This window comes from Meleagris gallopavo, chromosome Z, assembly GCF_905368555.1.
Source record: "Meleagris gallopavo chromosome Z, MGAL_WU_HG_1.1, whole genome shotgun sequence".
NCBI lineage: Eukaryota > Metazoa > Chordata > Aves > Galliformes > Phasianidae > Meleagris > Meleagris gallopavo.
In genome coordinates, this window is record NC_139435.1 from 44,073,199 (window position 1) to 44,100,436 (window position 27,238).

Consider the following 27,238-nt stretch of genomic DNA (forward strand, 5'->3'; position numbering starts at 1 on the left):
GCCTACTATAAAGACTTTAAGTAATTTTATTTAGTTTGACTATCTGTGAAAAGGATTTCTTACAGGAGAGAGAACCATAAAAAGCAGATATATTTTTTTAAATGCAAATTGGTGAGGGAAATTTAACATCATTATTTCCTTGTAAAAACTGTTCTTGAATTTCCAAAAAGGCAAACCAACTTTATCCCAAACAAAGCTGCTGAAATACAGCTAACTGCTAGCAACTGACATTACTTCAAAAAGAAAGATGCGTCTTCATTTGCAGAGGAAAACAGGGATGAACATTTTTATTTACAAGTTTTTTCTCTTTTCTACATCCTTCGGATGATAACAACTGTGATGCACTGTTGTCATGGTTTTTAACACCAGAATCTGCAAAATAAGAACATGGAACAACCCTTCAAGAGAAAATAAAAACATTAAATTCGAATGTGTAGCACTGTTCAGACTGTAAGTTTGCAAGCTGATTCATTTAGGACATTTTGTTTTGTTATTTTGTCTGCAAAAAAATCAAAGCAATTGTTGTGGATTTACTCTTCTATACCCAAGCTGATATAAGCACACAACTGTGTGCACTATCGTGCTGAACGTACTGGATTGAGTCATTTACACACATGCAGCTGCTGGCATGAATAAGGGCTAGATTTAACTTGTTCTGTTTAATTCACTGGCTGAACACTGAAAATTGTTGGCATGGATTTTTCTCAGGAAATTCAAACTTACACAAGCAGAGGAAAAACACTGCAAACAAGATGCTGCTGTGTGCAAAAATTCATCCTGGGTAAAACTTTAAACCCTAAAAATAAATCCTGTGTGCAGTTTGCTCAAATAGGCTTTCCTATTCAACTCCAAAGGTTTAAAGCAGTTGTTAATCATGTGCTGTACACAGTGCTAAGCAGGGAAGTTTTCAGTTATTTCTAAAACATGTTATTCTGAGGCTATATTTGAATATTCCATATTTACGTGATGAGGGGTTATGTCATAAAGTTAATCATTCCCAGGATGCTAGCATTCAGGGTAATGAAAAACTTCTTGTGCAAGCAGTCATTAATCAGTGCGTATAACATTGCATAATGCTTTCTGAAGCATGTGTTATGTGATCAGAGTACAAGGCTGTACAGTACAGCAAAGTGTTTATGCCATATGCTGACCTTTTCTAAAGCAGAAACGGAGCCATGTGATGTGCTGCTCTTGCCAGCAGTTACTTATTGCCAATAATTAAGTTTGATGATATGAAGAAACACAAACTTGTATTCCTTTAGAATTCTAAAAGGAAGCTTTGAAGTTTTTGGCACTGTAAATCACAAAGATTGCCAGCTTGGCTTAGATACTCTACCGCTGTCCATTATAGGCACTGTCCATCAAAACTGGAACTGTGTGCCCTGTTCAAGTGGTTACTGGCATTTGTGTAAAGGAAAACATGCTCCATCGTTACAGGACTGCTGTATTATACGAAAGAGCGAAAAGGTTACAGGAAGAAAGCAAGCAAATGCATGCTCAGTACCTCGAATCTCAGTACATCACAATAACATCTGATGTTCTTGCAAAACAGTGCTAGTAAGTAGCTCTTACTTAATCTTCTACCAGTATTACACAAGTATACTTGCGAAATACTTCAGATAAATATTCTGTAATTATATGAACTATAAAAGCACGTAAAGAACAAAATGTTTTTGTAACTCTAAACACACATACCTGTGGAGACGTGGTTTTCATGAGCTATTTTAACAATGGAAACAATGCTTTAGAAGCTTCTATGAATAACCAGGATGCTATGTGCTGGAAGCAGAGTGGATACATGGACATGCACTTTATATATTATGCATACATATACACACAAAGTAATCAAAATTTTGCCCTGTACACAGTCACTCTGTGCTTTTTTGCCAGCTAAATCAGGCTGCAAAGCTGGAATAACCAGCTTAGTACTGCTTTAATACCAGCAACTATTCTGGTAGTGTAGCTTGTGTCATGGCTGCTCCCACACTAACTCCTTCCTAACTTGCTAGGGTTTCCTTTTACCTAACTGATGACAGACTGACTACGGAGAGGAGCTGGTACAGAAAGAGGAACCACGTTCCGTAAGTATTACCACCTGCTAATAGCAACACAGTTCCGTTAGGGGACTAACTGTATGTCATCAGTGGTCAAAGTGATTTCTGATATACCCTGCTTACTTCAAGGAACATTTAACTAACAATTCCAATGCACAAAGCAGTCTAGAAGCACAATTACAAAGGTGCACAACCAATACTATGTCTATACAGGAACCAAGGTGCCCGAGTGCAAAATTTGGATTCTCAAAATTTTTGCTTAGCTGTTGAGATTTTCCTTTGACCTCTGAAGTTCTACTCTTGATGACAGTAGACAGCAGCAGCAGCCAAGTTGTATGATGTCCTTTCAAGATGCATGAATTAAGCCTTGTATAGCTAAGGAATCTGAGTCAGTAGGCATCTTCACACTTGACAGACAGGATGTCATGCAGTACAAAGGTGATGCTGGGAATGAGAGTAAAGACAGCAGGATTCTAGTCCTTACTCCACAGTCTATTAATAGCATAATTAACAGCATAATATTTGCTGCAAGACAGGTCTTCCCAATCAAATTGACTAGCGGTCATTATTGCTATGTAATTAACTAAAATATAAACAATTAAGTCAGGAATGAGTGAGAGACTCAGTGATAAGGTCTTTGATCTGAAGATCAATTTCAGTGAAAGGAGAGAGCAGAAATGTTCTGTTCTCCAACTACAGAGCATTTAGATCAACTGACTGCAGCACACTTTTTCTAATTTTTCAAACGTGCTGATTTAAGCCTAAACAAATGAAATTTTAAGAATCCAAAAGGAATTGGATTTGAGCATCTAAATGAAGAAAGAAATTTCCTTCAGTACAAAGTGGAAAAAAGTGCCCTAAAACATGCCCATGTCTTCATTTATGAACTGGTAGCATAGGCTGAACCCTTCTCATTATGCTGCACTGTATGGATCCTTCCTCCTTTCAAATATTTATGCGGATAGTGAAGGAATCACATATGGCTGTTATGATTTCTATTAGTGATTAGAGTACAGAACTCAGGCTGAAAGACGCCAATATAGAAAAATCTGTGGAGCTGCCCATCAAAACAGCAGAATTGACTGTGCTGAAATGGACTGTGACAGTCATTGCATGTTGAACGCAGTAGGCAAACCACTTCTTCTCCAAGTTCCTTCCAAGATCCACTGCTTCTTTGAAAAATGTTCCTTCTTTCTCTCCTTTTCAGTGTAACATTGAAGAGGAGGCTGGCTATAAGAACACAATGAAAACAATATTCAACATGTGCCAGGTTTTTTGGTCACTATCTAGGAATATATTTAATTTATATTAATAGTTCAGCTACATAACAGCTTTGAAGAGAACAGCTCTGCCAAAATGGACTTCATACATAAAAAATGCAGAGTCAAACTCTTTCCTCACAAGCATACAGACATATTATTACCATTTATATGCAATGAAAAAACAACCTTCAAAATTCTATCCTTGTAATTTAAATTTTAAACTTTCTTTCTAAACTACATGAAAGAGACATGTTTTTTAAAGAATCTGTACAAACTGGCATAGGGCTTTTTAACATGCTAGAAAGAATTGAGCCAAAGATGATATCACAAAGTCCCTTATGCTTAAATGAAAATGTTAAATCAATTAGCAATTGCAAGAATAAAAAAGAAACTATTTGCTGTACGTTACTTAAAAAAACCCAAACTCTTCAAGTTCTTTCGAAAGTGACTATATTATTATACAATATGAAAACCTCAACATATTATCACTTCTTCAGTGTTACAAAAACCCTATTAGCATACACGTTAGAAATTATAATCAAAGAGAAGTTGTCACTAAAGAGAACTCTGAAGAATCCAGAAGAATATATATATATGCAGACTATACCTTCAAGAGTTAATATACTATTTTGAACTCAAGTATTGCAATAAGACAGCTTTGACAAAGAATCTTTACAACTCTAAAATAAATTCTTTTAACATATTTCATATTTATTCCCATGTGAATGAGTGTTCTTGGAAGAATTATCTACTAGATAAAATTCTAAGATGAAATGTAAGTCTAGACTTAGTAAAGGAAGGGTGGAGACTGATATTACAACCTATGACAGCTGCTAATTAATGAGATGTTCATGATTGCTGCAGACCTGTCCAAACTGCAGCAAATGGTACTGTAGGGCTGGGAGGAATGTGCTGTCTGGCATGCCACACCTTTGTAGAAAATTAGAAGTCACTTTGACTTCTACTACACTTATTCTAGCCTTGAACTACCAGATGTACATGCTGAAATATACAGTAACAAACATGCTCATCCTAGGTACTTGACTGTTTTTTCTGCAAAAGAATTTCTGAAATACAGCAAGTATAGCCACTTGGAACAGTAACCATAGGTGGTTCAAGGTTTTTGCTGGTAGTGCTCCTGCACAAATACATTCAAAACTTCCTGTAATAACATACTACTATCGCATTCTGAAAGGGCTTGTCATTATTTTTCTCCTGGAGAGGGTCCAGCAGGGAGGCAAAGACGATAAAGGGCCTGGAGCACCTCCCTTGTGAGGAAAGGCTGAGCAATCTGAGTCTGTTTAGCCTAGAGAAAAGAAGACTCAGAGGTGATTTTAGTAATGTTTATAAATATGTTAAGTGTGGGAGAGAAAGGGATACGGCCAACCTCTTTTCAGTGGTCTGTGGGGACAGGGCAAGGGGAAATGGCCATAAGCTGGAACATAGGGAGTTCTAAAACCAATATGCAGAAGAACTTCTTCATGGTGAGGGTGACAAAGCCCTGAAATGGGCTACCCAGGGTGCTTGTGGATTTTCCTTCCCTGGAGATACTGAAGACCCATCCAGATGCTTACTTGTGCAGCCTGCTGTAGGGAGCCTGCTTTGGCAGAGGGGTTGGACTTGATGATTTCTGGAGATCCCTTCCAACGTCTACAATTCTGTGATTCTGTGACTACCTGAAAGTCAGAACAATTTTACTTACATGTATATATATGCACACTCATAGACATATATACAAGGCCTGCTCCAAATGTAATGCCTCTTATTACATTGGCCCACGATGTCAGAGCCAGATGTTGGTAGTATGGTTTTAGAAGATGAACCTTCCCATCCACATTCCGTTACACGTTGTTGCCATGTGACAGATGGCAGCAGAGGGGCAGTCTGACAAAACGGTGTTTGACATGGAAGTACATATGAAGCAAAGAGGTGTCACTGAATTCTTCTGTGTGGAAAAAAATGGCAACAGAGACAGCAGGTCACCTCTACTGGTGCAGATCTTAACAAGAGCAGCATGTTGGCTCTTGTTCATCAGTAGTGAAAATGCACAACCAGTAGTAGGGACTGTGTTGAAAAACAGTGTTCAGTCGCTGAGAACTTGCTCTATCAAGTATTGTTATTGTGTTCTTTGCATCTGTTGTAATTTCCATGAAAATAAACAGGAGGCATTACTTTTGGAGCAGCCTATGTATCTAGATGACATTTCTATACAGCTGTATTATAATCTGCAATGAATACATTGTACAAACACAGCACAGAAATAAGGAAACGTACATGCAACTCTACTTCAAGACTGAATAATAAAAATTTTGCCTTTGCATATATTCAGTGGTAACATAGTTATTTACAATGAAATCTCTCAAAAACCTTTTGGGATAATTTTTAATACTCTTTTAACTTTGCTTATAAAACATCAATGTTTAACGAGCAAACAAAAAATTCACCACATAAGTCACTAGATTCCTCCTGTGTGCTTTCCTGAGCACCAGACTCTGACAAAATGAAATCTAACAGAAAAAAAAAAAGACATGATTGAAGACGTAGTATTTGGAATCCCTCAGAATACCCAAAAGGAATTTCATTACCTTTAACTGAACACATCTCTCATTTTGGCTTATCTGTTCACAACTATTTTCCTTCTCTCATTTTTGGAGATAGATGTCTTTCTAGAAATCTGCAGAAAAAGAACATCTTAAAATAGCTGCAATGCCATTATCACACCGTAAGTGCATTAAATGTACAAATTTCACTAGACAACGGAGTCCTATGATTCTTCAGTAGTGCCATTAGGTTGAATGTGTGTAAAACTACATAAATGAGAGATGGAAGTACATCTTGTTCTGTTTACACCAGAAAAAATATCAACTTTTTTTTTTTCTTTCTTTCCTATAAATCTTGACTAATCTCAATAGACACCTTTCCAGGTATTTCCTTACATGGAAAAGCAACGAAACAAAAACTAAACTGGTGATAAATTAAGATACATCAATTGTTTTCATTTTGCATCTATGAGCTCTTTTTTTGTACTATGAAGTATCAGTAATACCGAACACGTTAATTTACTGCCCATGTCTTCCAAAGACAAAGTCAAGCTGGTCTCTGTTTTGTAGTAGAGACCAGTTTGTTTCTGCTGAGTTCAACAGATACATCATAGAACAATGACTGACACAAATATGACAGCTGCAAATGATACATCCTAGTATTTACTATTTTGAATGCAAGTAGTTAAAAGCAGTTGTTAAAAAGCAGACATGAGCACTGAAGTAGGACTGTGAGTAACTGTGCGTAGACTGACAGAATTTCAACAACCTGGCACAAATGGTTCTATAAATTCCACAGATTCTTATACAAAAGAACATTCTCCAAGTGCTCTTAAGTGTATCATTACACAGTCTGAGAATAAAGGACCAGATTTCTTCATAGCAAGTGAGATACTCAAAGGCACTGAAGTGACTGAAGTCATTCAGACAATTCTTAAAACTTTATCCAGAAACTTAGTAAAACTAGTGATATGTGAGTTACTTCCATATTAATGATTTCGTAGGTTAGAGGCAAAAATGAGGTATGTTGGTTATATAAATTCACACATTAATTTCTACAAGAATATCCGGACTGTTTGGCGCTTGCACTTACACCACTGAGAGGCTCAAGGTAACTGATCTACCTGTAATATAACTTTTCTATACTGAACTCAGTATTGAAGTACAGAAGAACTCAGTATCTACTTCAGCTGAGCAAAAGCAAAGATAAGGAGCTGCTTACTCCTGGGGACAATGTAATAATCTTTCAGGAAATCAGCAGAGATCAGGGGTCACATACTACTGAGATATTGTGGAGAAAAACATGGCTTTACCAAAACTGAAAGAACTGAGTCTAAGCACTTGAAGGAGGATCTGCCAGATCATAACTTTCCTAATAAAAAATGGGGCTTTATAAGAGTGTTTCTGTTGCAAACCATCCTTTCATGGAAGTAGAAGTCTAACACTGCTATTTAATAGGAGCAATTGAAAGTCATCATAATGCTAGTTACTTAATAATAGAGACAGTAAGTGTTTAACACATCCTTTGCAAAAATTCCTCTATTACAATATCACTACATATTACCTTTAAGTACCATGCTAATAGTACTCAATTTTGAATAACATTCAAATTCTTAACTTCAAAGAAGAGACTCAAGTTGCCAGAATTCGACAATATCTTCTCCTTGGAAAAGGAATGGAGAAATTGCTATGACAGCAAAATTATTTTCTGAAATCAAAACTAACAGTTAAAGGCACAAATCTACAGTCTTACACCACAGTATCTGAAGTTAAGGTTTTCATAAAAAACATTCATGGAAGCTACTTAATCAGACCTTGTTAAGAAACCAGAGACATCTCAATAACCTGACAGTACATCAAAGTTATACACAAACACAGATCAGTCAGCATAGACTTAGTATTTTTTAAAATCTCATTAACGTAATTATTTCCTGCTCAGTAAAAATGAAAATGACATGTTAGCATTTCAAAAACAGGAGAAAATGACCCTCAAGGCTTTATATGACCATAAAAACAAGCACTGGTACTTTATTTGCAAATTATCATGCACAAAATGATCAACTCAGCAAGTTCACCAGTTAATAAAGTGTGTGCTCTACCAGTTAAAACCAATTTACATGTAATGATATGTCTAAATGTGAATTTAAATGAGTTCTTGTCATTTCATGTTGAATAGCTGCTTTATCATCACAGAATGGACACTGACCACAGTTAATCCTGCAGAAAAAAGCAGAGCATGCACAAGTTTCATGAGTCAAAGGTAACTATCTGCAAAGAAATTTGTTTTCTATAAAAAGACAGCCTCTGACTGCTAAGATATGCTTATTTTCCAGTCAAGTTAACGAAAATGCTTTTTAAGAGTTGCTGTTTTCAGGTATTTATTGTATATACCACAATCAGAACAAATACACAGTATGAATCACAACTGTTTTCTCACCTCATAACCCACTGGATTTCTCTTTCAAAGTACGAAAAGAACCCTGAGGCTGCCACGAACAAAGAACATTTCATTATCATCCCTGCTGTATATAAATATGCATTATTAGACTCTTCGAAAAGGATATTCTGGGTCCTTTATAGAAGAGAATTCTCGTCTTTTTAGCAGCGCATTAGTCATATCCCCACACAAAAAATACTTAATACAGTCACCACAAACTTAAAATAACGAAGATAAGTGAAATAAAGTTCCTTAACAGCAGACAGTACTGATCAGATGATATTTTGGAAGAATGCAAGACAAAGCCAGTTTAAAGAACAATAATGCATCAGTAAGGCAGGGCTCTAAGATATCTTCATTTAATACAATTAAATGAATATACTGGCTATGACTTCACCAAAAGGATGCCATTATGTGCTATTGTCATAAAAGTTAGCTTTGTTTTACTAAGAATAATGTAAGTTAGACAATTAAATTTGACATTTGTCAAACAATAATCCTTTTAATTTCCCTTCATTTTATTTATAATGTACATATTCAGGTAGAATATTCAGACATAATTTTTACTGATATACAGAATCCTTTTAATGCATATTTGGTACAATTTTTTATTTTTGTTGTTTGGCAGTCACTTTGATATTTGATAAAATGATAAATCAGATTTATACTTCACATCACATTTAGGTTTTGTCTATATAAAGAATTTATAGAGCTTTTTTAAACTATAGACTGGTAAGTTTCATATACACGGAATTTTTAAAATGCTGTATGAATCTGTGACCTTGCCAATACAAGTGCCTTCAGACACTGTAATGAGCATAAGTAGGCACGCATTTCTATCCTGCCCCAGAACAAGTATGAACACACAGAAGATGTTGGAACATCAGTATGATTTGCTTTAACTTTGGTGATTGTAATATTCTAGGCATAGATGCAAAATGCATCTTAGTGGTCCTCGTATCTGTACATATACCCCATTTCATTTTAAAGGCATCAGCTTCTTTTATTCTCCCTTGTAGCGAGGAGATCTTTTCTCTTTAAATGCAAGAAGACCTTCAATTCTATCCTTTGTTGGAATAGTCTGCAAAGAGCAGAATAACATTTCAGCAGAGTACTCATGCAAAGCCTCTTTTCTATGTTTTTCATCTAATCATAGTTACATACCTGAGCATAGCAAGCTTCTTCAATTGCTAGGCCTGTTACTAAGTCAACCTGAGGAAAAGAATTCAACATTCCTTAAACATATTTTTGTACATTTCAAGTGCATTATTTCTTATCAGCTACCTTATATACTATGTTTCTACATAGTACATGCAGAAATCATGAAACATGTCTGTGAAGTTCTTCTACACTACTTAACTTAGAAACATCTCACTGCCAAGTGGTGACAGTGCCTTGCATTTCAGGAACGGTTCCTGTATATGGTGATAAAACTAGTACGTAACGCACTGTCAAAACAATGTACGCTCTTCATTTACAAATGATCAGAACTAAAAGTCATTACAGACATGCATTTTTGTAATCATTTCAACTGCTACAAGGGAAAAAAGATTTACTGCAAGATTGTTCCAAAATCACTCTGAAGAAAGCATCTTCAAAAATTCCTGTAAGAAAATGGTACCATGCTAAAAATTTAACATGAATTCAATTTTAAATGGATTTTAAAAAGCAAATGAAGCCAGTGGCGATCCTGCACCATCACCTACATTTGAAAATAATTTTTCTTATGGGCTGGTCTAAACAGCGGAAATGGCAATTCAGGAATGACTGAAATGACTTTTTCCTCAGTACTTCTCCGCCTTTCTGAAATGTCAGCTGCTGCAGAAAGTATCAGTTCTCCAAATGGCCAGGGAAAGGACTGTGGCAGCTATGCAACACGAATAGATTGTCAAGGGAAGGTAAGCTAAAAAGACTACCTAAAGAAGCCATGAAATCTCTCCCTTTAATAGCAGTGGTAGGAACATTTGGCTTCATCACTTTTGATACAGTAGATTTTGTCTTGAGTCTCAAGGCTGAACTACATGATCACTGAGAGTTCTTGAATTTGTTTCTGCGACTTTGAAAAGAAAGATGTTCTTAATTCGTACTCTTGGATGTAGATTCTGCATGTGATGCAAACCCTTTTTCTTTCCCACACTGAACTATATGGTGTTCTGGTGCAGACCTTATTCACGCACTTAACTTTAGTAAGAATAATCCTGCTGAGTTCAGCAAGATAATTCACAAGCCTAAAGTAAAATATGTGTCTAGATATGTTCAGGCCAGGTATTTAAGGAACTTCAGGACGTGATTCACTACCATTTAAGAAGGGGTCAAATACAAAATAGGTCTTCAGATATAATTGTAAAAGTATCTTCTATTAAAGTAATAAAAATAAATAACGTATCTCTTGGTCTTTATTATGTAATAAACACTAAACTGAGAGCCTTGACAGAATTGATTTTTTTTTAATGCATATTTATATTTGTAATATAAATTGTTCATAATAGTCTATGTTTACTTTCTGGAATTAATAGTTGGCAGAGTGCATTACACCTAGGCAGATGTGGGATCGCTATGCCTTGTTGTGGAAATCAACATTCATTCTATTCTCAAGAGTTAAAAATCAATAAATACAGACATAAAAGTATTACATTTAATCTTCAAAAAAAGTTGTGACCACAGTAAACTTGCCTATCTGACTTCTGGTTATATTTATGGGAAGTACAAGTCCTTACCTCCATTCCCTGATCAATGGCCAGCTTTGCAACTCTCATTGCTACTGGTCCCTAAAATGAAAGACAAGGATTATTTAAACACTATCAAATTCTGAAAGATTGTGCAGTAAACAGCCTGCACATTAATGTTCCTGTGCCGGGACCTTCTAGACTCTAGAAATTTATTAAACAGGTAAAATATCCTAAAATATATGACTAAAGTAGCTATTTTCTTCCAAACTTTTCTTCTTTCAATATTGAGAAAATATCGAAGTGACTGGTGACTTAGACCAGTGATTTGGGCTTATGTGCTGAGCATCCCTCTTTTGTCAAGATTGCTCGATTCCCATCAAAACCAGGCTTAGAATGGCAACTGATACGAGCACATCATTAGAGAATTGAAAAATTTTACTGTTAAACTTTCGATCTGATAGAGAGCTTTACTAATTTTCTTTAATACTATCTCCTATGAATTTGCTATTTTGGGTGCCTCACTAGGAAAGCAAGTTCATCAAGAGCTCCCACTGCAAACAGTAACCTGCACTCTATAGCATAATGGAACAGGTAGGAATTGGCTAACACAAAGACCTCTGTAAAGGTCATGATTAAACTTCTTACCAAAATTTTTAAATTCTAAAGCCCAGAAATCCAGCAAAACCCATTTTAACTCTTTTAGTAAAAGACAGAGATAAGATGGCATGAAGAATGAATTATATAAAAGCATGATACTTTCATCAAATACATACACAAAGGACAGAAAGCAAATAGATCACTTCCCATACCAAATGGGTTTTGCCTTAATACTGAAATTGCACTTAAGGTTTTCAAAACAAAATCTACACTGAGATACACTCACTTTCATAACGACACTTTTGTGTCTCTTCTGAAGTCCTCAACAGTAATGGAATATTGATATAATGGCTTTATAGTAAAAATGCCACACTATTTTAATGTTTAAAACATTAAAAGCAAAATATACAATGCAAACACAGACTACAACAAGTTGACACAAGTACTGACAAAGTTTATTTGCTTCACTGAAATTCTTACCAAATAACACCATTCAATACATGAGAAAGATCATTTTTCATTGCTCTCTGTATAAATAGAGTAGCTTTTTAATATGTAACTTCATGACAGTTTTTCTGAATACAGCAGATTCTTTTTCTAGTGTTAATATTTATTAACAATTAAAAACAGAATAATCTGTTGTACCTGAGGTAAAAATTCTCTTGCCAGAGCTAGTGCTCGTCTGTATGCAGCATCCCCTGCTTCATTCTGTTCTACCACATGGCTAATCAATCCTATTGACTTTGCTTCCTCCCCATCCACAATGCGTGCAGAGAAGATTAGCTCTTTAGCCAAAGATACTCCAATTGTACGAGGTAATCTCTGTGTTCCCCCTAATGTTTGGAAAAAGAGAAAAATGCAAATATTAGTTTCACACTCATTTATTATAGAAACAGAGATTATATTTGTTCATTTTAAATATCTTCACTTTTAATTCCATAAGCATTTATAAGAAACATACAGAAATTATACTAACATATGAAGACACTCTCAATTGCCTTTTTCAGTTTTGACATTATGTTTAAAATGAAATAAATTGCTCTGTTTCTCAGAAAACATGTAAACAGCTGTAAAGAGCTGAATAGAATTTGCTTGATTACAGACAGGCTACTTTACTTCAAAACAGCCAAATGGTAAAGGAAAACCACAAACTGGTAAGCAACTATAACCAGGAAGTTGGCTTATTTTAAAAATCTATATATTTACACGGTATAAATAATTGCAATATGAACACTTCTGAAGAACAACACTCAAGAAAAACACGTACTCCAGGAAATAGTAGTCAGTGCTAAAATTTCCATGTATTGAGGACGGTAAACATTTCTTACATAAACTAAAGACAAGGTATTTAAAATGACACATTCTCATCTTCTTTTTTCTATAATAGTGTTGAAATCTAAAGTCTTACCATAAAAAATATGAAAGAATAATTATGGATATAGATCATCAGAGACGGACATCTAACCTAGATTTTCTTACTATGTAAAAAACTTATTTGGTGTTTTGAGGTCAATAAGCAGTAACCGTATTAACCAGACATGTAGATCGCTTAGTTATACTAAAAATCATCTAGAATTGACAAACTGTGATAGTGTGAGCATAACCATTGTCAGAATTGAACGTGTAGACTGAAATACCAAAAGCAGTTATTTGTATGAATTATGAGCAAAAATGGCCTTCATCCAGAACAATGTATTTTGAACTCATTCAAAGAAATTCTGAATAGAATACCTGAAAAGAATACTTCACTAACACAGACTGTCCATAAGTAAGCAATTCTTTCCAAATAGCTATTTCTGCAGCAGTATGCTAATATATTTAAAATACATGAGAATATTTACAAAAATTTTCAAGGACAGCTGGTATAGCACTGGACAAATTTATGTTCAATTAATGTAAAGCAGAGAGATTTCCAATAGATAACAGTAGACTAAGCCAGCAGTATAGTTTCGAAGCCATTCAATTCTCTCTCCTGAGAAAAATATATCAAATGAAAACAACAAAACCTTTCTGTGATTACACGATTCAGCTTTCAATTATTACTTCCTATGAATCACAAGCTTCAGCACAACCGTATTTCTTTCCATAAAGGCATACTTCCCTTTGAACACATTACATCGTAGAAAAATGCAGGGAGCACTATGCCTTTCTAGAATATTACAAAATCACGACATAAAACAAAAACCTTATATATGTTTTCTGGGCTAAAATTGGAGGAATTAAAAAAAATGACTACACTCACAATAACTAAAATAAAAATCTATAGAATATCCACATTAGTAAAAATAAGCAATGTGATATTCTGTACAGTCCTAACTATACAGCATGACTGTAGTTAAGACCATCATTATAGTCAAAGATGACAGGCAATAGAAAGATAAACTCCTGTTTATAAGTTCTGTTAACTCAGCTAAGTTGGTGACAGTGCTAGCAGAAGAATTTCACTAACAGTACCCATTAGTTGAAACACAGAATTTAAAGAAAGCCACTATTCTAGAACATTTTTTTTTGTGGGGGTGGGGGAGAAACAGGGGGGAGCATCTGAACAAAATCCCTTTTAAAATACTACAGACCCTAAACACTATGCTTTCCTATTAGTCTTGGCTGCCTCACTGGTAAGATTGACAGAAAATGACTTAAACTCCAGCTATAAAATTTAAATCCTAACTATATGCCACAAAAATACGAGCTGTGTTTTCAAGAAGTTTGCTGCTTAGGATACTAAACTGCCCTGCCTCTACTACAACGGAACATTTACTGGCTTTTCTTTTTTTTCTTTTTTTAATATTGAACAAGTATTTTCATTTCTCAGTGAAAGAAGCTTTCGTATCTCAATTAGTATCTATTCTTGAACACATTTATATGTACAACAGAACACTGCAGATGTCTACTCTGACTCTCTTTAGGAATAGTTTACTCATAAAGTATTGCTTTCACCCTAGCAATAGAATCCAGATGAGCATCAGGTTTGGTTTTTGATTAAAGAAAATAATCTGCAATTCTTAGGACCTGAAACCATAAGAATCTACTGATTCCATGACATCTGTTTCTTCTTTGTTGGTTATGCATGATATTTTTTTCTGCTTAACTATCTTCCCTTCCTTTAGTGTTTTATCTCTTCTATTACTGCTTCTACCAGGAAATCTTGAAAAAAAAAATTAATTGTGTAACAGTATTTCATAACTTTGACCAAGAAATGGATATGTTTAAGCATGAAATACTGTTTATAAATGGAAAAAAAAAAGAAAAAAAAAAGTGTTCTTGCCAGTGTCTTACATAAAAATGATTAAAGAATAAAAAAAAAAGCAGACTCTAGTCTATGTCATTTGGCTGTCTCCCACACTGCAACACAATTAAGCAGAGGAGCATGTTGATTTACATTCAAAGAGCAGAAGACAACATTTCATTGCATTAATCATATGTACTCAGTGGTAGGAATAAGATATATACATACATAAAAGCAGTAAGACAATCAAATTCAAAGAACACACCAAAATACACTTAAGTTACATCCATTTATGAAGAAAATACAGAAAGGACACTGCAGATAGACATTGTGCTATGGTAACGCACTAAAACAAATTATACTTGCCAACTACAATCCGAGTGACAGGGAGAAACACCCAGTCTTCAAAGATATTACTTAACCAAGACATTCCATCTAAATATAGAGGAAAATTTGACCGACGAATACTTGCTTCTTCTTCACAAATTCAAGGACATCTCATTTCAAGGACCAGTGACCTAGTATTACTCAGTGTACTGATAAAAGTATTTGACATACAGTTAGAATGCAAATTCATTCTTATCTGAGATAGTTTGCATTAAATGTTGTGATAGCTGTAAATACCAGTCTTAGATGACAGTAGTCTGTGTGGAAAGATACAGTAAATACAACACTGTTGTGTACTGGTATGAATACTGTTAAATGGTATTTTTTCTTAACAGTTGATTCTGTATGAGTATTTATTTACTGTTAGCAATTCATCAATTACAAAATATGTACAAACAACTGGTTTGGATTAAGAGAATTACGTAATAAATTCCCAAGCATGTATCCAACAAGATGAAGCAACTAGCTTACTGGAAATAGATTCATCTTTCTGGCAGAAAATATCTACAGCCAGTAGTTTCTCATAGCTCAAGACTCTGTCAAAACGTACTGGACAAAATCCTATTTTGATAAAAAAAAAAATAAATTCAAACTTGAATTCAAACTTAATAATAACTTTCATTAAGTCAAGTAAAAATTATTCTTTCTATTACATTCTTCACAGCACAAGCTTTGCTTGAATTTCATTGGATTGAAACTTCTATCCAGTTTTGTCTTTTTAAAGATCACTGCACCTTTTTTTTACTGATAAACAATGCTGAAATTAAAGCACACCAGCCACAAACTTTCTGGTTGTCCTATCAGTCAAATATATCTTACGGGTATACTTGTGATTCTTACACACAAAACTGTGAAGCGTAGGCTTTTCTACTTTTCCATTGAAAACCATGGAAGAATGGAATGCAAAAACCTACTGTTATTAGTAACTAGCCCTTATTTACTAAAAGCGGATAAAATGAGTATTTTAATGTAAGATTTTTCAGTCATGAAAATACAACACCAAATTTACATGCAACAAATATTTTACACTTTTAAAATACCTGCAGTCCACTGCTAAATAAAGTAATTTTAAAAAATATTAAACATTCTAAAAGCCATAAAGACAATACTTAACAATGATTTTTTTAACAGATTATTTACCAGATCAGGTCTTGATCCTGCAAGGATGTAAGTGTTTCCACTAACTTAAATCTAGGAATAAATTCTAATGGGATCAGACATCCCAAATCCCTTCAAAAAAAGAAAGCATAAAGAGCCCATAACAGGCATGAACTAAGTAACTAACTACTGAAATCAGCTTAGACTGGTAAGGACGCCATCAAAGATACAAAGGACAAGGTGAAAACCACATGAAGAAAAAAGGAAACGAAATGCTATCTCTACAAGATGAAAAAATCAGCAAGATGACAAAGGGTAGGCAACTAGGTGAGGCCTCTCTCATGTCTGGCCTTATCAGTAGTTTGGAAAATGAGCAGAGACCTGGAAGAAACGCACTGCTGAGCGAGCCCAAGACAGTGGCTGAAGCCTGACTCAGAAGTTGCTTCAGGTCTGTGATGACTGAGAACAGAAGCTGTAACCAGAAAGGATTTAGTGGGAAGCTGCCATAAGGGCTAGTGGGATTTTATCTCACAAGTCAAGCAAAAGAAATCTCTGCAGCAATCTCACTCACAGCTTCACCTAAGATTGAAGGTGATGGAATTCCAGCTACCTACAGCAGCCTGGCAGCTGCAAACCTCAGCTCCAAAACTTCCAACCTAACTTGAAAATCACTTCTTCATTTTCACAATCTGTTTTATTCATTTGCATCTGTAGATTGGCTTATTTAAAAACCTATTAAAAAATGCCAAGAATATATCAAAACTTCATGTTTGAGTGGCTAGAAAGTGGCAGTTTGAGTCAGTAGAATGTAGTACTTGGCTTGAAGATGTAAGAAGGCTCAGGATTTGTAAAAGAAAGTATAAATATATTCTCAGAATTCACTAGCAGTTAAATAATCACAGCCTTTGTACAGAAAGATGAAACTATTAAGTAATTTAGAAAATATGATTTATTTTCAGAGTAAGTAATCCTCTTGATGATTAAGAAAGATTTAAAAAATGTTTTCCCAGCTGATAGTTGAATATACGAAATTAATCTGGAACTCAACTTTAAAAGGCACTCCAGAACAGATTCTAGATCTAGTGTGAGGCACTTACTACATATTTCCATCACAACTGCTGTACGTTCTACTTCACCTCCAGACCTCTTGCACTGCACAGACTCTAAGGTCAGATCAAACACCTCCTGGAAAGCACAGATCTGTCTTATTCCACATGGATTCCCATGTCTCGTGGCTTTAGCAATGCATATGCTGACAATAAGCATTATCATTTTTTCCTTGAATTATTTAAGAAAAAAAAAGAGAAATACATTTATTATTATATTTATTATAAATTAAGAGCTATTAGTTAATTTATTAAATTTTACTTAGACATAGGCAAATGCAACAAAAATGAGCACGCATGAATTATTCAGTAAGACCAAATGTGTTTCTACTGCTCCAGAGAGGAACTTGCTCTTATCCTTTAGGATGCAGTAACAGAAAATGAACTTCAGTAAAATTAAAAAGTACATACACTTTACAACATAACTCATCATGCTGTAGATAGAAATTAATGGCCCAGGAGAAGGCATTTTCCAGTTTCAAAATTACACCCACACATTTATGAAGTCATTGCTAAGCTGTAACAGGTAGGAGGTTCAGAGCAATGCTGTTCTGAACGATCATACTTAACAAATCATGTGGACTTTATGAGTAATGCTAGGCAAAAACTTTTTTATAACTTGCATTTGAAATAAATGATTTTATTGTTCTTATTCTTAAAGTCCTGGATTGATTAGAGCACCTAAATTTTCATTAAGGACAAACAAACAAACAAAAAACCAAAACACAGAGACACAGACCAAGTAAGAAATACAGAAAAATGGATTACCACAGTGTTATCCTACTTTCATTTACACTCAGAATGAGCTTACAGTCCCAAATTGAGGTAATTTAGCTGTTAGTGGCCAGAAGTCAAATAAATAAACAATAAGCAAAGCAAAACCAGATTACTAAATCTAAAGTCTTTATTGTTTATAAGCAAGTAACTTTAATATTTTCTTCACTTCAGCGCTCTCTACACAGAAGTCTACCACTTTGTCTATCCAAGTAGCAAAGAAACCCATTACAACACTAAACTGCTACCCTTAATTCCATTCCTAACTCTAACCCCTTCTCCCACCCTGACTACAATTAAGTCTACTTACAACAATTCCAAAGCAATGTCTTTTATTTATGAGCTTTATTTAAGAATTTATATTTGAAATTAATAGTCTTTGAAAATCTTTGGCTTCAGCAGCTCTAAGGAAAAAATAATCAGTGGTCAATTTTCAATGGGAGTCCAGGGGAAACAGCAAAGCCACTGAAATGGTTGGACACAGAGTGGTAAAGGAAGTGCAACTCCTGTTATCTACCTGGACTTGTGCAAAGTACTTGATACAGTCCCACACAACACCCTTGCCTCTAAACAGTGGATGGACCACTCCATGGATAGAGAATTGGCCAAAGAGTTGCACCCACTGGCTCCATGTTCCGGCAAAGATTGAGTGATGTACCTCAGGCGTGTCTGTACAGGGACTGGAACTATTTAATATCTTCCATGGTGACACAGTTTGCAGATGATACCAAGCTGAGTGGTGCAGCTGGTACTCCAAAGGAAGGAGATAATATTCAGTTGGACTTCAACAGGCTTGAGAGAGGAGTGCATGCAAAACTCAGGAAGATCAACAAGGCCAAGTGCAAGTCCTCCAGCTCCACTGCGGCAATCCCAAATACAAATACAGGCTGGGAGGTGAATATATAGCAGCTCTGTGGAGAAGGACTTGGGGGTCCTGATAGATAGAAAGCTGGATATGAGCGAGCAGTGCTCACTTGTAGCCTGGAAGCACGACCATATCCTGGGCTGCATCAAAAAAGAGGTGTCAGGCAGGGAGAGGGATTGGATTGCCACCATTGTGAGATGCTACACATCCAAGACTGAAGTTCTCTGGGCAGAGCAAGGGGGAACTCAAACACCTCCCTTGCTTCAGAGGGCTCTCTAGCTGAGAGTTGGGGTTGTTTAGTGCAAAGAAAAGAAAGCTACGGGGAGAATTCATAAGTGCCTTTCAGTACTTAATGTGGGCCAACAAGAAATATGGGGAGAGACTTCAGCAGTATGACAAGGGTAATGGTTTAAACTAAAAGAGAGTAAATTTAAGTTATGTAAAAAGACTAAATTCTTTATTATGACAGTATTTACATACTATAACAGGCTGCTCAGAGAAGCTGCAGACGCCCCATCACTGGAGGTGTTTATGGACAGTTTGGATGGGGTCCTGAGCCTGTCTAGTGCAAAGTGTCCCTGCCAACAGCATGAGAGATGGAAGTGGATGGCGTTTAAGGCCCCCTCCAATCCTAATCATTCTATAATCCTATCTGTAATAACAATCACGTAATAACATCTATTAGAAATTGGCAGTTAAAATAAATCCACCACAAATGTAAATAAAATGTAAACATGTATTTAGTGTATGCTACTGGATATTCTTTGTATAAATTTCAAGCAGTTCGATATTTGCATGCCTATCTTTAGACAGCAGAAGATTATTTTTTTCCGATGTACATTTAAAGGTGACTCTTGTTCTCGTGCAGATAATTACTATTTTTTATTTAATTCACATTGTTAACATTTTAAGAATGATAATTTTTAAAAATTTTGAGTCCTAATTCTACCCCAGCAAGAGCAATCAGAAAATTGTGTATTTTAACATTGTACTGGGATTTTAACATTGTATTGGGATTACTTAGGTGTTTTTGCTATAGAAAACTCTAACTGTTACATCAAGATCTAATAAGGCTGTAATTCTTAAAAAAAAAAAAAAAAAAAAACACAAAAACCACCACCACCACCCAACAACAACAACAAAAAACAAAACAAAACAAAACAAAACAAAACAAAACAGGGAATTAACAAAGACAGAGCTCAAATCAGCAATCATTCTTAAACTGTAGCCATCAACAATACTAATGAAAGGGATTGCATTAAGAAAGGTCCTGGTCACCAACTCTCATTCTTCTCACCTGCTGCTGTGACACAGCAATGCAGAACTTAAGTCATTGCTCATAGTATGCAACGCAAGAGGACAGCACGCAACTGTAGTTCTTCCCCTATACACGGAGAAGCTAATGCTAATTAGATTGTTCTGCCACCTAATCACACACAAATGAGATGGAATTCACGGACCTTTACAGTTTTAAGGATCAAAGAAATTAGATATTAATTTTGTTTTCCTTAGATCCTACTTGCAAATTACAGGATGAGAGAGTTACAGCTATATATGCTAGAGATAATGAAGAGATGAATTTATATTGCTACAATGACCTAGCTGGGAACACAGCACTTTAAAAAAAAATGTATCTTTAATTAGCTTAAGTTTACATTAGATTAGTTTACCTCAAAGCTTAAGGAACAACAAGATAGGTAACACTTGCTTCTCACTAGCTGGTCTCATCAGGCAGGACCATTCTGTTCTGAGCAGATCTTGGTGCTGAATACTTTCTGCTTTCAGATGCAGCTACAGCTTGGTTGCTGCTCCAAGGTTGGCATCTCTCAAGGCACTTCTAGATCCTCTGACCCTGCTTGGGCAACAATCCACCTGCTCAATGGTAGAGCTCTCCTAATCCATAGCAATTTAGTAACATTCTACTGGAGCCTGGATACTTCAAAAGAGACTTCAAAAGCTCTTCAGAGAGACCTTCAAAGAGCATATAGCATATAAGCAAAGAAGTTAAAAATGGAATTTCTTTAATAAAGGACATTTTACACTTGAAATTCATAGAGAATCATGGAACCTTTAGAAAAAGAAAAGATATGCTAAATAAAATAAAAATCCCTTGTAGATTCAATTTGCCTGCAAGAATTGGAATTTCATGAACAAGCATAAAACTGCACCACCTTATTTGCCTTGGTCTCTTTTTTTTTTCCCTCAGAAAAAGCAGTATTTTTAAAAACCATCCCCATCTCCTCTTCCTTTTCAAGCTTGATGTGTTTCATCCTGATAACTAGCAGATTCCTTTCCAAGCTGCCTTCATTGTAGCATTTCTTCTTGCAAGAGACCAGTGAAACAGAGCTCAGAAACTGAAAGCCTTTATTGTATCTTCAATGTTAACTCTACCCAAGCAGGGCTGTATCTTCCCATGCATGTATAATTTAAGGCCACACAGAAAAGCAGGTGTTCTGTGGAAATATCAAATGGAACATCATACCCCTTATACTTTCTACAAAATTAAATATGATTTGAGATAAGTCATATTGCAATGTTATTCTCAGTCCCTCCTGCCTGGTTGCTTGGTCATACATCAATTTCCTTGATTGCTTTGTTACTTTAGAAGTCTAAAACATCATTTCCAGTGAAACAAAATACTTAATCTGAAAGAAAACATTTTGGTTATATCACTCGACTTTGACTGATAATTTAGTACAGCTGCTGAACTGAAACTTCAATTACTCTGATAGCCCTTCCTGCACTCAAAAATGTCTCAGTAAAAAAAAAAGTATAAAGTATAATTAAAAATAAAAGATCTGCTGCTCATACTCAAGCTACGAAACTTCACAGAAAACAAATGCCTCTGTTATTTGCACTGACAAAAAAAATATATCAATTTTTGTTATATGTTTCTTGCACTGGATATGGAGTTCCCTTAATCAGCAGTATTTTTAATTATTTTGCACCAATAATTTGTAGCCCTACTAATATTCAGATCCCTTCCTCACTGGTTAATATCAGGGCAGAGGTCTAGGTGCACACCTGTGACTTCAGGCTGGTAGCTTCACATCTCACAGGCAACCTCCCTCTAATTATTAGACTGAACTCTGCCATGATTCCTTACAATGTTGCTTTAGATAATTTTTTTTTTATCTTCCCCCTATGTAAGACAGCAATGATGGTCTCGTGCATGCATGCCAGATGGGAAAGAGACAACTACTTTCCCCTCAAAGAAGGGAAAAACACCTCGCAGGAGAACTCTTATGCTAAAAATCCTGAGAAACAGAATATGTGGAATAAGCTTAAATGGCAGGAAGCTACAACAGATGACTGTAATTGGAATTGGAGTTTTCAATGAGCCTTTGCAAAGGTCCAGAGTTACCTCTTTTTGAGGCAAGATCACCACTTTTCCAAGACAGAAGCTGAACGAAGGCCTCCTCTACCTGACTCTTCTCGAAAAACACCTGGAAAAAATTAATGGGATTATCTAGATTCTGGCAGGTCAATAAATATGTTTCTATCTTCTTAACATCATCAAGAAAGCCAAGTCAAGAGGATTATTATGAAGATTATACAGTCCGAAGTTAAAAGGAGAATTCTGCTTCGTAACAAACTAAAAAATTGTATCCTTTCTGGCAGGTATTAACTGCATTAGTATATTGAGCTAAAAGTTCAACACTAAACTAGGTTCCTTGATCTTCTTTTAGTTTGGATAATTTTAATCTCTGCACAGTCATTCATCGTTCTTGACACCCAGATGCAAAATGTCAAAAATAATAACTAAGCCTCTGAAACACTGAATTCTATGCCTTTTTTTTTTTCTGAGAACATCGATATCTACACCAAATACATTGCATCCTTTTTTCCTTTACCATTCCACAAAACATCCACAGTGTTAACAATTGGTTGTCATGAGAAAACTTAACAGTCACCAGTTAACACTATTTTTTCAGATCACAAATGACACTAAAATACAAAAATACCATTAATAAAAAGCTAAAACTGTCTTTTGAGGGACTTCTTCCCATAAGCTTTTAATTCTGCTGTATATGAGAACCTGGGGACAAAAAGACACTCTTGGTCATAACCTGAACATACATTATAAGAAGTGGAAATGGTGAAGAAAGGAGAGGAATCTATTATCTCAGAAAGACAGAAATCTGTAACAGTCGGCTCAGATAAGTCTCCACAGCCAGAGAGGCTATATGAAATGATAAGGGAAACAGTACTTCAGAAATCATTTTGTCCAACTTGTTTTGTTGTAAACTAGCTTGTGCAGCTGTTCTTTTAAGGCAGACTATACAATCACCATTTTATTTATTGAATTCTCTGGAAATTGCTGAAAAATATCAGACATACCATAAATTAGATATTAACTGGAGAACTATTTTGCCTTCTAACATAATACAGTTATAACTCAAAATGAAATGGAAATAACTGTGCTCCCTATTACTACTCACTGATGATGGATCTCAAAATAAACAAACTATCCAATTAGAAACTAAGTTACACTATTCATATCTACATGAATGATATATTTTTATCCGGTTCAAATTTAATGTTGACCATTTAGAATTTTTTGTATTGCCTTGGCCTGATAAACAGACCCCGCTTTCTTCAATGTCTACAACTATAAGCCTGTTGAAAATGGAGCCACAGTAAAATTACCAAAATGTGCTTCAGTTTCAGAGAACTGTCATATTTCATTCATCATTTACTATCCCTCTTAAGACTTCAGCAGATGGGTTAGTAGTGTTCACTGAGAAACTCATCAGTGTTCTGAAGTGCTACAATGAGAATCAAACAATATGCTTAAAATGAGAAAGACCGTCCTTCTTGTTCTACAGCATAAATAATCTATGGCTAGTTCTTATATTAATATTCTAAAATCAGTTACTGAGCCCCTGGAAGAAATTGCCTGGATTATAGTTACAGCATTATCATTTCCTTCATTTATTTTCTTTTTTTGTTTGTTTGCTCATCTACTATTTTATCCATGTATAAGACTGGTTTCACTTCTACCCTTACTGTGGCATTCACAGGAGGCAGCATGAACTTCCATGTAAAAAAATGTTTTGAATACATTTAACTTAAACAATGCTATGGAGCAGAGAGTAATATTGATAAAAAGATAATACACTGAATTATTCAGTAGAAACAAAACATGAATCTAATATTTTTGATCTTATGTGCTTCAAAACTGCTGAATAGTAATACTGCTAAACACAAAGTGTCCACTTGTGATATTCCTAACAGACTGCTTTTGCTATTTTACTTATTTATTGATACATAAAAAACAAAAAACTTGAATTAGCTAATAAGAGCCTTCATTCTACTTTTTTCCTCCTTAGTAACAGCTAACAATTTTACTTAGAACTTCCCATGCAAAAATACAAGGTTTCTTTTGAACAAACAGCAACATTTTCAAATTCAAATCAACTGTTCCAGCAGTAACAGCTTTAAAATTTTCATTTATCTTTAACACAGTACATTAATATTTGGGAGCAAAGGGAAGTGAGACATACCAGAAGCTGTTCTGTAATTTCTGTGGTCCCTACTAGTTTGTATCTGACAACTACTATGTAACTGGTTCAACTAGCCTTTTTAGCAACAGAAAACTAGAACCTAGCCTATTGTGTCTACCTTCCTAAAATTCACACGCTCGATTACAAGTACCACAATTTACAAATGACACAGAAAAAATCTCAGTGTATGCTTCATCCAACAATAAGATTTAGTGTATAAATTCATAAAATAGGATTTTCATTATAGAAGGGTAGAGACTAAATTTTTGTTAACCATTTAATGTTTTCTCCAAAGACAACCTACAAACAGGAGGCAAAGGAAGCTTTTGTTAATTGTATTTTTATGTTCTGGACAGAACATAACTATCTCATTTGCTTCAAGAAAGTTTTGGACAAATAAACTTACCATCACCACAGTGCTAGTGTCTATCCATAGATACTAACAATATTTTTTTGGTAACACTCCTGTAATATTAAATATTATCATCTTACTGCACCTGTATTAAACATAAGGGAAAAATGAACGATCATGTTCCCCAAACAAAGTTGGAGAGTGTTCAGGAAACAGGGCATTATGTTCATTTCATACAGCTGGAAACAAAATACACAAAATATTAAATAACAGATTGTTTAAAAGAACTATCATATGGAGGAAGATATCCATGAAAAAATACGATGGGGTAATACATCATGTTTCTTAATACTTATGAACAGAGCAGACAAATTCAGTCATGGGATATTATGGTGACAGTCAAACTAGTTAGAGCTTTTCTGCTACTCTATCAAAAATCTCAGTTCATTAGTAAGTGAAGTGTTTAGTATAAACACTCTTGTTTTCATTGAGTGGAAGACAGGTGCGTTTCCTCTGAAAGCAGCTGTTTCCTGTTGGTGCATACCTCATTTAAGTTCACATTTCAGTCTCCAAAGCTTAGCCATGAGAAGTGTTCAGTTCAATCTACTGCCGGACTCACAAGCTTATAGTTGTGTGGTGGACAAACCAACTAAATCATGTTGAGAAGCACTGGGATGCCTGGACAGTTTCTAAAGTAAGCGAGGCTCTGGCCGACGTGGATGTCCAAAGGATAAGCTAGCAAAGGAATCTGTCAGTTCTTCAGGTTTTCTTAACAGAGGCCACTAAGTCAGAACCTCCAAAGCTGCACTTAAGATTATTCTTATGTTTTCGAAGTTGAGTGGGAAACCTATGCAAAATGTAGACAGGTCAGGGAACCAGCTGGACAAGCAACTAGAAACCCTCAGACTTGATACAATTCATTTGTTCAATTTTTCTTCATTTGTTTCTTACTAATTCCACTCTCATCTTCATTAGTAAAAGAATTTCCTACTTTTTTTAGAGATAATAGCTACCACTAAGTTAATAGGCTTTTCATTTGCCTTTATCTTTCACCAGAAAACAAAGCGGGCTCAGTATATTATATATACCTTTGTTTCCCTCCTGCAATTACTGTCCACTTTGTCTCCTTCAATCTGATCTCATTAAGCTCCCCTTCTAAGATCAGTAGCTTAAGTTGAAGGTTAACAATTTTCCTGAGTTCTGACAATTCGTAAGAAATTTATGAGAGAGCAATTTCACACCATACCACTCAAATTCTAGAAGCCAATATAAAACCTCTATATGAGGATCAGGTAACAGTAAGAGAGTTTGCAAAAAGAGTAGATGTTAATCATGCCATCTCAGGAGGAGAAACAGCTAAATGCTACTTGGTTCAATTTTCTGGTACTCCCTGCATTTTAATACAAAAGAGTAGCGTTTGGCTTCAAAATGGCTTCAAATGGCATATACAACCTGACTAATTATAAAATGAAAAAAAGATCAAAGGTCTTTTATGTTGTTATAAATATTTAATATAATTTTTCTAAGCTTCTATGTGAAGAGAAAACCAAAGGGAGTATTTCACCCATCTCCTAAATTTCAGATTATCTTATTCATATTACCATAATACCTACTGTTATTGTCGTGATTAGGTTTTAACAGTCTTTCTTGTTTTCATGCTTCCTGATATCCAGATCAGGTTATCCTGACCACTCACACCATTCTGGTCAAACAGATAAAATGGGCTGTTCATCTAATCAGATCTTTCAACTACAAAATAATCTTTGGATTAAAAAGCAAATATGGAATTATGTGAGTTCCTTGCATCATGTGATAATAGTTTTTCTTTTTAATTGCATCTTCTAATAATCATTTATTTATCTGTGTAGTGAGTTTTCATTTCACATCCACTTTAGCTTCCTTTGTAGATACAGTAAATAGATCATCCTAAATCTATTCTTTTCTTAAAGCTAAATGATATGAATACGAAGTGAAAGAATGTACAAAGTAATGCATAGAGATAAGGACCAGGCTTAAAACTCTGCAAGCTATACTGTATAGCTTTGTGCCAACGGCTAATTTTTGAGTGCTTCACTTTTCAATCCTAACATTATTTCAAAATGCTATTTATGTATTTATACATGCCTCTATAATCTTACTTTTTTTTTTAATCTTTTTTTTTTTTTTTTTTTCCAAAGGTCAAGTGTACAAAAACTATGTGAGGTATACTACCTGTAGCTGCAAAGCAGTGGATCTGTCTCTGTTGTTAAACAATAACACTACCGTTGCTACAGTAACACTGAATAACATGAAAGGCATAGCACATGCCATACTTGGTATAATGAAGACAAAGGAGTAACACAACTTGCAAGGTACAGGAGCACT

The 27,238-nt window shown here is 35.1% G+C and overlaps 1 protein-coding gene across 3 annotated transcripts in view; it reads right to left on the reverse strand.

Annotated features, from left to right (window-relative positions):
• Window positions 1-258: 258 nt before the first annotated feature.
• Window positions 259-27,238, reverse strand: part of AUH (AU RNA binding methylglutaconyl-CoA hydratase) — a 121,849-nt gene continuing 94,869 nt past the window's right edge. Inside the window, exons 7-13 of one of the 3 annotated variants that reach the window (XR_014880694.1) lie at window positions 12,205-12,392; window positions 11,011-11,061; window positions 9,458-9,505; window positions 8,294-9,374; window positions 5,902-5,990; window positions 4,891-4,992; window positions 259-3,284 (exon numbers count right to left, since the gene is read on the reverse strand). Coding sequence is in view for 1 of the 3 variants with exons in the window: in XM_085214474.1 (XP_085070600.1) it covers window positions 9,297-9,374; window positions 9,458-9,505; window positions 11,011-11,061; window positions 12,205-12,392 (365 nt within the window). In the remaining 2 variants the exon portion in view is untranslated. Of the gene's footprint in view, window positions 3,285-4,890; window positions 5,991-8,217; window positions 9,375-9,457; window positions 9,506-11,010; window positions 11,062-12,204; window positions 12,393-27,238 lie in introns of those variants that run through there. The other 2 variants (XR_014880693.1, XM_085214474.1) reach the window with 2 other exon arrangements.